Source organism: Brassica oleracea, chromosome C6 (assembly GCF_000695525.1).
Source record: "Brassica oleracea var. oleracea cultivar TO1000 chromosome C6, BOL, whole genome shotgun sequence".
NCBI classification, from domain to species: domain Eukaryota; kingdom Viridiplantae; phylum Streptophyta; class Magnoliopsida; order Brassicales; family Brassicaceae; genus Brassica; species Brassica oleracea.
In genome coordinates this window covers 11,120,871-11,136,229 of record NC_027753.1, presented here as the reverse complement: position 1 = coordinate 11,136,229, position 15,359 = coordinate 11,120,871, and the positions used below count along the sequence as shown (strand labels likewise).

Sequence of the window (15,359 nt, the reverse complement as noted above, 5' to 3'; positions counted from 1 at the left end):
TACTCTTGAACGACCAGAAACCATATTTATGTTATTTATAAGCCATTGGTAACGACTATGCTATCTTAGTTTTCTATTCTATTGTTTCTCTTAGTTAGGAGAGAAGGGAGTAACTCCTTCATATTCCTCCTGGAACTCCTTTGTTTTTATCATTGCTTTTATCTATTCTATTAATCTATGATTTCTGTGACAAACTTCTCGCTTGAATAGATCCACCTGATAGGTTTAGGGTTCAAATAGGTTATGAGGGATTAACCCCAACTATAGATTGCTAAGCTATGATATTCATCATTAGGATTGTCATTAAAGTCTGTTTCTAGTTTAGCTAGCTAGAACTTTATCTAGGAGCTTGAGGTAAAGCCGTAAAGGTCATCTCTTGCATCTCACCCTGAATCCATCCTAATTGAGCTAAGATTTGCTAGAGTAGGCAAGAGCTGATCTAGGAAGCTTAGTGAGCACATTCAACCTGCGCGTTAAAGCTCGACCAAACGCATCGATCGATATTTTAATCGAATAATCGGTCGACGGTTCAACAAGTATATTGATCGATATTCCTATAGAATCATTGATCGACACTTATATCTGGTCAATAGAAAAACCTAGAAAGCGAGAGCCTATCGGTTTGTTTATAAGTGTTGAGCTCTATAATATCATGCATACAACTTGTTAGGCATCTGTAGCATTATAATCATGATTACCTGAATAGAAATCCTAGATCTAGAAATCATCCTTCCATCAAACAACTCAATCAATCAACCGAGCAACTACCTTGCTCACCACTGCTATTTACAACTAAACTAATAGCCTAGCTTAATCATATAACTATTAGATCTTTTGCGTGCCCTAGCTCCCTGTGAATTCGATCCCTAAGTGCTACAACTCGACCTCTTATTTGAGAGAGTATAAATCACTTATTAGGGTAATTTCATTAAGAGATTAAAAAGAGAGTGATTCTTATCAGAGCTTTAGGTTAAGAAGAAGAGAGTTCGTGTTAACCTAGAACATCATGAGCGACGAGAAGAAAGACGACACTATGACCAAACCAAAAGGGATCGGACCATCTTCTGTCAAGTGTCCTATGCTTGATGCTGCTAACTACACAGTATGGGCCATATGTATGACTGTACCACTCAAAGTTAATAAGGTATGAGAAGCAATAGAGCTCGGGACAAAAGACGAAGACAAGAACAATATGGAAATCGCCGTACTGTTCCAATCTATATCTTGGGGATCACAATACTGCACAAACTGTGTGGGATGCCATAAAAGCAAGACACGTCGGTGCTGATCGAGTAAAAGAGGCAAGGTTACAAACCTTGATGTCTGAGTTTGACAGAATCAAGATGAAAGAATCAGATACGATTGATATGTTTGTCGGAAAAGTTTCAGAGATTTCATCAAAATCTATTGTACTTGGCAAAGTCATTGATGAGCCAAAGATGGTGAAGAAGTTTCAGAAAACTCTACCAAGAAAACGTTGTATACATATTATCGCTGCGCTTGGGCAAGTCCTTAATCTTAATACCACCAGTTTTGAGGATATTGTAGGGAGACTAAAAGCACATGAAGAGAGAATTGGTGAAGAAGAAGAGGAAGAGGAAGAACAAGATGATCACGGAAAACTTATGTATGCAAACACAGATTCTCGTCAAACTTATCAAGAGAGCTATTGAGGAAACAAAGGAAGAGGAAGAGGACAAGGAGGCCGATCTTATTGGAGAGGTAGAGGTCAAGTACGGTATCGCTCATGGTACCGTCAAGAGCGTGATGACTCTAAGATAACGTGATATCGACGTGATAAGTTAGGACATTACACTACCAATTGTCCTGATAGGTTACTCAAACTCTAAGAGTCTATTGGGAAGGAGGATAATACACAAGAAGCCAACAATCTCATGATACACGAAGTAGTATACTTAAACGAGCAGAACGTGAATCCAAGAATGCTTGATAACGATCCAATCTCAACAAAAATGTGGTACCTAGATAACGGAGCCAGTAACCACATGAGTAGAAATCACACGTTCTTCTTCAAAATTGATGAAACGATTACTGGAATGGTGAAGTTTGGTGATGACTCACGTATAGAAATAAAAAGAAAAGGTTTGATATGATTCCTACTCAAGAATGGCGAGAGAAAAGTTCTAAACCAAGTGTACTTTATCCCAAATCGAAAGAGTAATACATTAGTTTGGGACAAGCAACGGAGGAAGGCTGTGGGGTTCGTATGAAAGATGATCATCTCATTCTATTTGATCGGAACGGTAGCCTTATAGTGAAAACAAAGAGGTCTAAGAATCGACTGTATAAGGTGATCATAGAAGTTGAAAGCATCAAGTGTTTGCAACTGATAGGATCAAATGAGACAAGTAAGTGGCACGCACGTTTGGGACAGGTCAACATTGATACAATGAAGATGATGGCAAAAAAAAGAGCTGGTGATTGGTTTATCTCAGACGACAATGGAGAAATAAACTTGTGTTTCCTGTCTACGAGGAAAATAAACACTACAGAGATTCTCTAAAGTAAGTACATACCGAGCTTCTCAACCTCTTGAACTAGTACATGGGGATCTATGCAGACCAATTACACCTTCTACACCAGCACATAAGAAATATATATTTGTGATCATCGATAATTATACTCGCTATATTGGACCATACTACTAAAAGAGAAGAACGAAGCGTTTGATAAGTTTAAGGTATTTAAGGTGCAAAGTGAACAAGAAACCAAGACGGCAATTAGAACATTCTGAAGCGTAGAGGTGGAGAGTTTACTTCTAATGAGTTTCAACTTTTCTGCAAGAAACATGGTATTAAAAGACATCTTAATGCACCTTACTCACCACAGCAAAACGGAGTGGTTGAGAGACGCAATAGAACGTTGCTTTAGATGACCAGAAGCATCTTAAAACACATGAATATGCCAAACTACCTTTGGGGAGAAGTTGTGAGACATGCTACCTATTTAATCAATAGGATAGCAACGAGATCACTATCAGTTCCACAAACTCAATACGAGTTATTGAGAGGAATAAAGCCAAATCTTCAGTATCTTCATGTTTTTGGATGCATTGGGTACGCAAGAACAGAAACAGTTAGATGATAGATCAAGAATGCTTGTTCATCTCGGAACTGGACCTGGTTCAAAAGATTAATGTCTCTTGGATCCATCAAAGCAACGAATAATCATCAGTCGAGATGTAATATTTGACGAAGAGAAGAGTTGGAACTGGAATGCCGAGCAAAAAGACAATTCCAGAGTGTTTAACCTAAGTTTTGGTAAGCTTGATGATCAAGTTACAGAAGAAGATGAAGATGTCGAGGAGAATAATGGTTCGACTAGAGTCATGAGTGAAGCCGAGAATCACAAGGAACAGGAGGAAGAGAGTATTGAGACTGATGAAGAAGAGGAAGAAGAAGATGAGCAAGAACAAGATGCTCCAAAATGATAATCAAGAGTTCAAAAGAAACTAGACTATCATAGCGAGTATGTTTTCCTTGCAGAAGTTGAATGCGAGCGTTTGTTGATCATTGATCAATGATGAACCATGTGATTTTAATGAAGCTAAGGATCACAAGCAGTGGATATTGGCGTGTGAAGATGAGATCAAGTCCATAATCAAAAATAAGACTTGGGATTTGGTTGACTTACTAGCAGGAGTTAAAGCCATTGGCTTAAAATGGGTATTCAAGATAAAGAGGAATCCTGATGGAATCATAATCAAATACAAAGCGAGGTTCGTCGCAAAGGGGTACGTAAAGAGACATGGAATTGACTATGACAAAATGTCTGTTCCTGTTGCATGGATTGAAACCATAAGATTTATCCTAGCTCTTGTGGCCTCGAATAAATGGGAAGTTCATCATCTCAAAGTCAAGACTGCGTTCCTTCACGGAGAGCTTAAAAAGTAGTATATGTAAGGCAATAAGAGGGCTTTGGAGTTAAAGGAAGTGAAGATAAGGCATACAAACTTCATAAAGCTCTCTACGGTCTTAAACAAGCTCCAAGAGGGTGGAATACTAAGCTCAATGAGATCCTCAATCATCCCAACTTCATAAAGTGTTCTAAGGAACCATCGCTTTACCGAAGAAAAGAAAACAATCAAGTCTTGATATTGCAGTGTATGTAGATGATCTCTTGGTCGCTGGTGATAGTCTGACGATGATACACGAGTTTAAGGAGGAGATGGTCACTAAGTTCGAGATGAGAGATCTTGGTAAGTTGACTTACTATTTGGGTATTGAAGTGCATCAAAACAGCGAAGGTACTACTCTAAAGCAAGAAAGATATGCAGCTAAGATTCTTGAAGAAGCTGGAATGGGAGAGTGTAATGTGTGTCAGATACCAATGGAGGTGAATCTAAAACTATCAAAGGGACAGAACGAGAAAAGTGTTAGTGAGAAGGAGTACAGACGCAGCATTGGTTGTCTACGTTACCTTCTTCACACTCGCTCGGACCTCTCTTTTGTCGTGGGCATGCTCATCTGGTACATGCAGGAACCAAGAGAGAGTCATAATGCGTTGTTGAAACAATTCTCCGGTACCTTCGTAGAATAGTCTCTTATGGTTTATCGTACCAGCGAGCAATTGGTATGAATTTGATCGGTTATAGTGACAGTAGTCATAACCCTGATGCAGATGATGGGAGAAGGACAACTGGTCATATCTTTCATCTCGAAAGATGCCTTATCATGTGGTGCTCATCAAAACAAGAGAATGTGGCTCTTTCGTCCTTCGAAGCTGAGTTTATGGCGGCTACAGAAGCAGCGAAATAACAAATTTGGCTTCAAGAACTTCTTGCTGAGATAGTCGGGAAAGAGTGTGAGAAAGTAACTATTTGAATCGACAATAAGTTTGCAATAGTCTTACCAAGAATCATGTGTTTCATGGTCGACGCAAACACATTCACAGGAGGTTTCACTTCATTCGGGAATGTGTGGAGAATGAACAAGTTGAAATGAAGCATGTTCCGGGAACAGAGCAAAAAGCCGATATACTAACAAAATCGCTTGGAAGACTAACGTTTAAAGAAATGAAAGGCTTCGTTGGAGTTCAAGGTGTTAGTGAAGGAGATTTCAAGCTTAAGGGGGAGAATGTTGGAGTAAGCTCGAAATAACTTAAGCAACAAATTATCGATTTCCTACCGAGTTATGAAATAGGAAATAGGAAAGTCCTTAAGTATTTAGGAGTTATCTAAATACTATAGTATCTAGTGTATTTAGGAGTTATCTAAATACTATATTATCTAGTGTGTTTAGGACTTTATATTCATATATATATGGAGATGTCAAAGTGTGACATAACATATGAGTTTTGTGACTGAGAGAGCTTAAGCTTTTGAGTAAGTTTCCTTAAGAGATTAATAAGAGAGTGATTCTTATTACTGAGTTCTTAGTTGTGTTATTGAGATCGAGATTCTACAGTAATCAGACTCATTTAGATGAAAACCAATTTATATATTGACATGTTGGGACTACAAGGTGAAAGAATGACAATAGCAACAAAACGAAACTAAAAAAACAAGTTAAAAGACATAATCAAAGTGTTTAAGCAGAGAGCTCAAGGTCGAAGGTCAGTGTGTATGAAGCGTGAATCCCTTTTTCCTCCCTCACGTCCTCCTTTTATGCTTGTTAAGAATCGTTAGCAACCTCCAATATTCTCTCTGACCGTTGTGGGTTGTTGGGAATGGCTTGACTTAGCTTAGGGCCTGAACGATTCAAATGCAGCGGTTGCGGGAGTTTGCGGATGCGGGTGATTGCGGTTTCTAGCGGTTTTAAGAGATTTCTACGACTGGTTCTGCGGTTAGAAATTTGTGCGTTTGTGAGATACTTATGACTGGTTAACTACCAAATACAGCAGCCGTTAAACAATAAATTAACAATATTTACATTTTATATAATTATAAAAATATAAAAAATCATAGTATTATAATAAATATAAAAATTATATTTAGAAGTTATAGTTTTAAATTTTTTAAAAGGACAATTCTTTCAAATAGACTTTTTTAAGTTTTTGTCACAAAAATAGATCTCAAAAACTAAAATGACCAAAATAGCATTTTTTATTTTGAAAATTTTAAATTTTTTTTTATTTTTAAAAATTTCAAATTCTATCCCCAAAACCCCACTCCTCAACTCTAAACTCTAAACCCTAACCCTAAACTCTAAACCCTAAACCTTAAACCCTAAACCCTAAACCCCACCTCTTAGCTTTAAACCCTAATGTCTAGATTAATTAATCTTTTGGAGTACAACTATATATTTACCTTTTTTGATAAAACATTTAAGTCTATTTTGGTCATTTTTATTTTTAAGGTCTATATTTGTGACAAAAAAATATTTAGGTCTATCCTAGGGAATTTCTCTTTTAAAAATTATAGAAAATATTTTTATTTTAAAATTTTATTATATTAATTAAAATATAATAGATATATTTTAATATTTTTATAACTTCAATTTAAATTTTTATTTAATATTTTTATTTTTGTATTTATATTGTTTAAAAAAAATGTATCATTCCGCAACCGTAAACGCTAGTTGGAACCAGTTTTTGAAAACAGTTTGAGTGATTTTTGTAAAACGCCAACAACCGATACTAACCGCAAAAACTGCGTTTGCACATGGCAGCTGGCAGCGAAGAAACCTGTCATACCCAACGTCGGTCTCCACGCTTCCTAACTGGCTCGTTATCTAATTCTCAATGCTTTCTGGGCCTTAGTGGTTAGATTACTAGCCCAAAGTCATTAACGATTTAGGGTCCAACGCACGAGACCATCAAAACGGCCGTTGACGAGGCATTAAAACTACCCAATTTTAACAATTTCCTCTAGTAGTCAAATGTAGGAAGAAACTCAAAACACTCGATCGTCGTTGGTTTCGAAAAATCAGAAAAATCAGAAGCATAAATGTTGAAAACACTTCATTTGATCAAATCTAAAACCTTGAAGAAACCATAAATGCAAGTTTAACCCCTTATTTTTCTTACAGAATTCAAAAGTTCAACATAATATCACACAGGTATTAACATAAGGCACATATGATGACAGCAACCAAACAAACCAGAGTTTTCACAAGACAATCCAATTTCATCTTCTTGTACTGTTGTTGTTTAGAACATGGTGAAGCCGGAATGTTTCACCTTGATTTCCATTGAGTGACCGCCTTTCCAAACAGCACACGGTTAGCTGTCTGAGCAGTACCTCGAGATGGGAATGCAAGTGACAGCTTCTCTGCTCATCTTTCTTGCTTGGATTTGTTGACAGAATCGCTGCATTTACTGCATCAGCTACTAGTTCCCTCTGCGAGTCTTCTAGGAAGTACCCAAGAGATGATTCTTCGGGCTTTCGATAAACAAGCAAAGCAAAGCAGTCCTGAATAAAATCAACATGGAAAACCCTCAGCATTTGAACCAGATCTTGCTTGAAAGAGAAGGGAATAAAGTTAAAGGAGTCATTGGGTACCTCGACTATATCTTGAAACCCGGTTAAACCAACAAATTTAGCTAACTCGAGCCTACCATACTTCACACCTTCTTCAAGTTTTCCAACCTGCTTATTCCATGTTTTCGCAGAACCATAGTTAGAGAAATAGTCCTACCACCATAGATCTGAAAGTGGACGAAAAATAATAATCCAAGAACAAAATCAATGTGTTATGAAGAGTTAAAACTAGGTGAAGAGGTTCCACACATCTTTTATCAAAGTTTATTTCCAAACATGTACTTCTTTAGGATTATGTTATGTTAACACCAAAGATATCATCACAATGCAGCAGCTACTTTTCCTACGGTAAGACTAACTCCATCACAGAACAAAATTTTCATACTTACACGAGACAAAGAGAAAACTCTCTCTGACAAGTATCGACAACTTGAAGCATAGATGAATAAGGAATAAAGAGCGTACCCGTACTAATTCAATAAACTTTTGACAGTGGAGGAGGAAACAAACTACGGATTTTTCCTCCTGCAGAAAGTAAAATTGGCTTAGAGTTTCCTACCTTAATCCTGTGAAGTGGATATATTAACAAATAGGACACAAATGATATGACAAGAAATCTCAGTCCACCTGTACAATTTGGGGATACCATTCTCGTAGTCTGGCCAGAGCAGCATTAATCTCACCATCCCTGACAAGCTATAGGACATAAAGTACGGATCAGTCGAAACATATGATGAATCATCCTCATCTATAGCATCTAGCAGGTCGTTTTTTTCTTAACTGTAACCAGTAAAATTTTATGCGCTGTAGAACTAGTTCTATACCTGTCTAATAGTCTTTCTCTGATGCAAAGCATATGATGAATCATCCTCATCTATAGCATTCTCTTGAGCTATATGGATTGGGGGGACAGTAGTTTCAGTAGCAACGTTGAAAGCATTGAGTGTCTCCTCATACCCATAGTGAAGCAGGTATGCCTTTACAAGCCTAATAATGATAAAGAAAACAAATTTATACAACGCAGACAGCTTGCCACCGATTCACTGTCCAGAAGGACAAAACAAATTGACCAACAATTGCAACTAAAAGTTTTAAAAAGTAGTGTACTTACGCATAACCGATATTTGGAGGTATGGATATTTTATCGATAGCAATTTGTTGCTTATTCCTCTCTGATGCTTCATATCCCTAATAATACAGAAAAAAGGATCAAAACTTAATCTCAAACATATATGTAGTACAGAGAGAGTTAGAGAAAGACATAAAATTCCATGTTCTATTGCAGTTTTAACAGATACAGATTAATAGTCCGAGGGACCCAAGTGGTTAGGGTTGAATCACACACAAACAGCAGAGGATGCACGTAATATATAAGCGCAAGGTGTACTAGTACTTCTTGAAAAGAACTTTTCTCTTACTTTAACATCGAAAGCAAACTTTGTTTTCCCAAAATTGACAGAGACCCTGCAAAATTTGGAAACACATGCATCGCATTACTGTGGAACTCAACAGAGGAGAATAACAGCAATGGTATTGATTCTGAGAAAGAAATTGAGAACATACTCCTCATTTTGGCTATGTACAGCTACAGTGGGGAACAGATGACCCTTTATGTCCTTGGGGATTTTCCCAACAAGAGCTCCGTTTTTACTGTCATTAAAGAAGTCATCAGGTTCAACAAACAAAGAGTATAATCAGAAGACAGGAGGCAAATGGACGCAGATGTGTCTTACGTGAAAAAGAATTCCTGCGAACCATAGTTTATACCACCGCCAACCGTATCACCTGTCGTATAAGTTGGACCAAAGGCTTCACCTATTCCCTTTCCTCGATAGAGATATCCATCGTCCCCGTGATAGCCACAGCTGTTTACTTCCCATCTACCATTACAAAAGAAACAATAAAAATTAGATAACCACATAAGCTCACACTCTATTGTAAGACATATCTTAAATTTGTATGAACAAAGCTACAAGCTAAAAACTATGGAGGTGCTTGCATAACTTGTATAAAAGGTAACAAATCAAGAATCTAGTTTTCAGTTGAGCCACAAAGCAAAGTCGGTTCAATTTGGATTTTTTCCGAAACATAATCTTTATGACAACCACAACAACGAGCTACAAGCTACAAGCTACAAGCTACAAGCTAAAAACTATGCACGTAACCTTCTCTGAAAGGCACCATCATCCATTTTCGTAAGTAATCAAGAATCTAAGATTTTAATCGGGTCAAGAAGTATATTCAAATAAAGAGTAGCATTTGGTCTTTCAAAAGGCAATCACAAGAAAGAACACAATCTCATCAAAGAAACAAGAAACGGACCCGGGTTGTCTGCGCATTTTGAAGCTCTCCTTAGTGAAACCAATGGCGATTTGCCCTTTAACGCCAGCATCCTTAACAAAAATCTCGAAGTAGTAAGTAAGACACTTGAAGGGAGCAGGTTTATTCGCTTGAACAACGCCAACGTCGTGGCCGTGCAGATTCGTGTTGGTGTACTTGACGGAAAGCTTATCGGGAGAGACAATCAGAAACCCGCCTGCGCTGTTAATCGTGTTAAGCTCCGTCGGCGATTCTTCACCTTCACTTTCCTCCATCGCGTCCCCTCGCGAGAGACGAACCTTGTCTAAGAAGTGCAAGATCAGATCTTGACCATCTCCGGCGTCGCAGTTTTCGTTTCGGCGGCCGTTGTCGGAGTTCGCCGTAGAGTTCATTCGATTGGATCACAGAAAAGAGCCCTAGAAATCGAGATGAGTCTACAAACACTGAATTAAGAAGAAGAGTGCTTCTCTTTGGACAATTCGATCCTGCCTCTCTAGGGATTAAATTCTAGGATGATCCCTAGCCAAAATTATCAAATGATTTCCAATATTTTTTCTATTTACTTTTCTATTTAATAATATATCAAGTCGCAAAAAATGCTAGATCTATAGATTTACCCTTTCCGAAACTCGCTAGGCGTTTCCTCGCACGGAGATTAATCGCCAATTTATTTTGCTTTTATATATTACATTTGAAACTAAATTCAACAAATTGCAAATGGTGTAACGGTTGACGTGACCCTGAAAATATGAATAACCCGAGTTGGAATAACAGCTGATGCGTTTTCGCATGATTTTTTATGTTTACGTTTAGTGAAAGACAATTTCATCATTTCAATGTCGTCTTCTTCTTTTAATTTTTAGGTTTTTCTCAGAATAAATACTGGTATGGATCACATGGCCAAAAAAAATCTAAAAAAGACCTCTTATAATTTTATTTTTATTTTGAATTAATTTTGAAAAGAAAATAGACAAAAAATCGACAAAACCTAGGAACTTCTATTTATTTACTAATCCAACCACTATCTACCCGTTCCCAAAAACCCGAACCAACCCAATCCGTAGCCCTAAATCCACAAATCTCTCTTTCATCTCCAACATCATTTTTATGCCTTTCATTACGTCCGTCGTCGCCAGTTTTCATCATCATTTCTCAAAAGTAAAATTCAAACACAAACTTAAGTATCATTCATCTAATCATTTCCATATTATTCAGTTTTCATTTTCATTTGCTTCATCCCGATTCACAGATCTAAGAATCCAGATTTTAAATTCCTGGTTTAACAAATTTCTCCATTCCATAATCAAAATAAAATTTTTTTATCAAACCTTGTGAATTTTTGTTCTTATCCAAAATCAATCAATTCTTCATCATTCTCTATCCATTTTCTTTTATATAAATCGATTTTCACTTTCAATATACAAAATTTACGACAATGAAGAACACAAAGTATTACTAATACAAATAGTACAACTAAAACTAGTATAACTAGTACAACTATAACGTGTATAACTAGTACAACTACAACGAGTATAACTACTATAATTTGAACAATTATAACTAGTACAACTTCACAATTAATATGGTTATATTAAGGTTTTCGTTTTGGGCGTGCGAATGATGTTATAGAAAACATGTTAGTCTAATCTTCCTCTGCATGCATGTATCAAATACATGAATAATATATATTTAATAATATTTAATTTGGATAATGATTTGCTTACAAGTTGTACTAGTTATACTAGTTGTACTATTTTCAGAAAAATCATATTCATCTTTTTGCGCTCGAGGCCAAAAAGGTGGATGCGGAACCAGAAAAGTATTCAACCATGGTTCCAAAAACATGGGTCACCTAAAAAAGAAGAATGAGTGAGCATCGGTGATGAGTAAGAGTGAGGCGATGAACAAAAAGAAGGACTACTGTGAAGAAGAGAGATGCCGCAATGAAGAAGAAGAAAGTGCAATGAAGAAGAAGAGAGATGGGGCAAAGAAGAATGAAGTCATGGCGAAGAAGATGAAGCTCAACAGTAGTGTCCACGGTGGTCCTCGTCAAATCCAATCAGGCTCGAAACCTCGAGAGGGAAATCACATCTTCATTTAGTAAATAAAACATAGTTCTACCAGTTATACCCGTAATTTTTCATAATCGATATTATAATGAGGGAGTTTCCTCACTCCTGAAGCTATCCACGTTGGCAGCTTGTGGGCCCCATAAAAGTAAATAAGTTTGCTCAATTGTCGTTTCCGTTCTTCTTCATCCTCGGCGTCATTTCCACGTCCTTCAAAGCGATCTCAGGACAAGACCAATTCTGCTATTGAATCTGTGAGATTGTTTGATTACTTTGTTATCACGTTCGGATTTTGAATCTGCTTTTGATTTTTTGTTTGTTTGGTTTTGAATCTGATTTTGATAACATATCATATACCTTACAGGTGGACAATAGTACAATGGGTTGGATTTAAGCCTAAACGTATGATGAAACGTTTCAAGTAGCGTAGAGAATCATCTAGGCCCGGATTAGGGGTTGACGACGATATGTGATGTTAAATTTTTATAACATCATGAGAAAATTCTGGTTAATTCTGGTCTATTACGTCATCTCCACGGCGTGATTTTGGATGACCTAGGCGTCTGCGGTGGCGGAACCGGCGGGGTCTTCATCATCGAGTGAGGTTCCAATCGAAAACAAAGGACCCCGTTCGGATTCTGGATCGGAATCTGGAGAGCCGGAGCTGAGATCCTCTGATCCTCAAGGTGTGGATGCGGAGAAGCTTGTTGTTCTCACTGATGAACCTTTGAGGTAGGCCTCTCCTGAAACCGATGTTAACCCTGAAGTTGATGTATTGGCTACACCTACAGTTGCAGGTTTGGTCTCTTCTCTTAGTGTCAATTAATGTTCTGTCTTTATAACGAAAGTTACCATTTCTAAATGTTTTGGTGTGTTTGTGGGTTTAGAGGAAGTGGTGGCGGATGGTGAGGAAGTATAATGTCGAGAAGTGGGGCCAAGAGTTGCAGAATCGTAAAAACATCCTTCCCTAGATAAGGTTCACATCTAACAATACCCCTTAAAACTAAATTTGCTAGGCCCCAAGATCGAGATCATACATTGGAGTTGTCAAAAAAATGTAAGCTGATACATATGGATGTATACTATGCTGGTAATTATTCTGGTTGGGTCCAAGTTCTTCTTCTCAATGTGTTGTATGTTTAAAATGATTTCACTACTACCTCTAGGATCATCTTTCCAACTGTTCGATCCTGTGATATTGTGCAGCATGTGAAACCAGAGGTAGGGAACCAATATAATGGTATTTGGTTCTATCTTTTTTGCTTCATCATTTGTTTTTTAATAAAGACATTTTAACTTGAGCATGTCATATTTTGGACTCCTATCAGGATATGCGCCAGAACCATTTGATGTTCGAAGGATATTATATTCAGACATTCTCTGAAATGGACGGGAAGTCAACGTTACGATAGAGGGTCCAGTTGATCCTGGTTGGTTTTACAAAAACTACCCACGATTCAAATTTGAAGTGGCAGTAAGGTAGAAAACGATACTGACTTTACACGAGAAACGTTTCGGAAACGTTTCCAAATCCTAACTTCACCGTCTCCAAAAACTTTGCCGTCTCCACCTCTCTGAAACGTCCCCACGTCGTCCCCACACTGTCCCCGTCCCAGAAACGCATCTGGTACGGGAGACATCAAGGAAATGCTGTCCCCTTGCTTCATAGTTCCACCATTCCTTAACCTATTGCGATAGCTTTTCTTTAAAGAACTCGATCTTTCCTAAACAATTATTTGATTTACACTATTAAAATGGTGGTCTTGATTGTAGTTATGGTTGCTTTTTATGAACAGAATGACAAGCATTCCTCTGCTTTAGAGTAAGTTTCTAGACATGCACTTTGTTTCTCACCATTATATATTAGTTCCTAAGAGAGTGACATAATCTTTAATCCATGTTATACTTAACCAGGTGATAGATTTTGTGAAGCAAATCATAAAACGAATTAGGTCAACGAGTATGATTTATCCTGTTCTTCAGGTAGTTGATGGAAATTTCGGTTAGGGCTTCAAATACGAAAATCACAGATTTTATTATTAGTTTCGGTAAAAAATTGCATTCCTACTATGATCCTTTGGTGTATGGAAATCTTAACTATTTGATAGTTTTGGTTATGATCATTCTTTCGTTCTGTTTCAGATTCATTCAGAAAAAGCTAGGAGGTCCTTAAGTCTCTGACTATGAAAAGCTTCAAGGAGAGAAGTCTGATCTTTAAATAAAGGACATTGAGATTTTGGCTAGAGATCAGGAAAATTTCATATAGGTATTGATTCCTAACATGAATTTAGCTTATCATTAAACCATTTATAATTGAGTAGCACATGAGTCCATGCTTATGTAGTACCTTAGTATTGGTGTTGCAGTTGCTTTCTTCACCATCTATAATCATGAACATATTGAGTCATCCTTTGTTTACTGAAATACTTGAGACTATAGCTATAACGAGTCCATTTATCTAGAGTAGCTAACTCTATTTATAGCTAAGTTTTTTCATGGTCACTATTAACAGGAGTTTGTAAAAGTATAAAAGTGTCAAAATCTGTTTGGCACATCTATTTGTGATTAATGTTGTTGTGAGCTTGCGTTCACGAAAAAACTATTCAAAAGCGGATGAAGACAAAGAGGGTATTAAGACGAGCACACGACCTTTTTGAATCCTCACCACTAAATTGTTCGTTGTTGTATTTGTAATTCTCGCTGCGACATTTTAAATCTCCACTAGCGTTATTATTCTGAATGTCTTTTGTTTCCTATACACATTTAAGAAATCAACAGAAAAAGATATGATTACTTATTCCAGTTTTAAAGGTATGGCAACGTTATTATTCCATCGTGTTAACAGAAAATATAAGTTCTAATTTTTCTAAGTCATTTTTTCATTTATCATGCATGTCAGATTATGTGTTTGTCACAAGTTGTTCTCAACTCTGATTGTGCTATATATGTACAATAGAAGTGTTTATCTTAAGATGTCTAATTATTTCTTAACGATCTATAACTCTATGGATGAAGATGAGACACTAAAGAAGCTGATATAGTAGGTATGGTTTCATGTACTATCAAGCGGCCGAGGAAGTTGGCAAGTTATCAAGGTAAACAGAAAAAAAAAGTTTCAAGGATATTCTGACAAGTCTCCTCACGATGAAGAAAAAAAAAAACAAAATAATTGTTTATTCAGAATCATCAGATTCAAGGCCCAGTACATTTAAAGCCCAAAATTTTTTAACTCATTTTTACTTTATCATTACGTTGGGTCTTAAAACAATATCAATTTATATTTTTGGTCCACCGTTTCAAACTTTTTTTCGCAGCCTCAAACAATCTAAACAAAATCGAGTAAAAAACCTAAAAATAATAATTATCTAACTATATAATATTATAAATTTCTAGAGTTACTACTTTATAAAAATATAGTTTAATACAATACGAAATTTTTAAAATCAATTACAGATAGAATAAGGAAAGTAATTAATTTACGGTTCATATAAATTGTTAAAATTAAGATCAAAATTTTAAATCTTTTTCTT

The 15,359-nt window shown here is 36.7% G+C and overlaps 1 protein-coding gene across 1 annotated transcript; it reads right to left on the bottom strand.

The window, feature by feature from the left end:
- Positions 1 to 6,943: 6,943 nt before the first annotated feature.
- Positions 6,944 to 10,607, bottom strand: LOC106296224 (ran-binding protein 10). The gene is made up of 10 exons (XM_013732306.1): positions 9,764 to 10,607; positions 9,175 to 9,321; positions 9,005 to 9,091; positions 8,860 to 8,905; positions 8,553 to 8,629; positions 8,266 to 8,428; positions 8,069 to 8,137; positions 7,907 to 7,966; positions 7,463 to 7,549; positions 6,944 to 7,372 (listed from the first exon to the last, which is right to left on the bottom strand). The coding sequence occupies exons 1-10, from the start codon at positions 10,150 to 10,152 to the stop codon at positions 7,088 to 7,090; spliced, it is 1,410 nt and encodes a 469-aa protein (XP_013587760.1). The 5' UTR covers positions 10,153 to 10,607; the 3' UTR covers positions 6,944 to 7,087.
- Between the last annotated feature and the right edge of the window lie 4,752 nt (positions 10,608 to 15,359).

What these genes read in the sequence shown, in the direction of transcription:
- LOC106296224 (XM_013732306.1), bottom strand. Translation starts at nt 10,152, where the DNA reads ATGAACTCTACGGCGAACTCCGACAACGGCCGCCGAAACGAAAACTGC. An exon ending in AAAATGCGCAGACAACCCGG is followed by an intron (nt 9,322 to 9,763) that starts GTCCGTTTCTTG and finishes TTGTAATGGTAG; the next exon opens with ATGGGAAGTAAACAGCTGTG. An exon ending in GGTTTCAAGATATAGTCGAG is followed by an intron (nt 7,373 to 7,462) that starts GTACCCAATGAC and finishes GATTTTATTCAG; the next exon opens with GACTGCTTTGCTTTGCTTGT.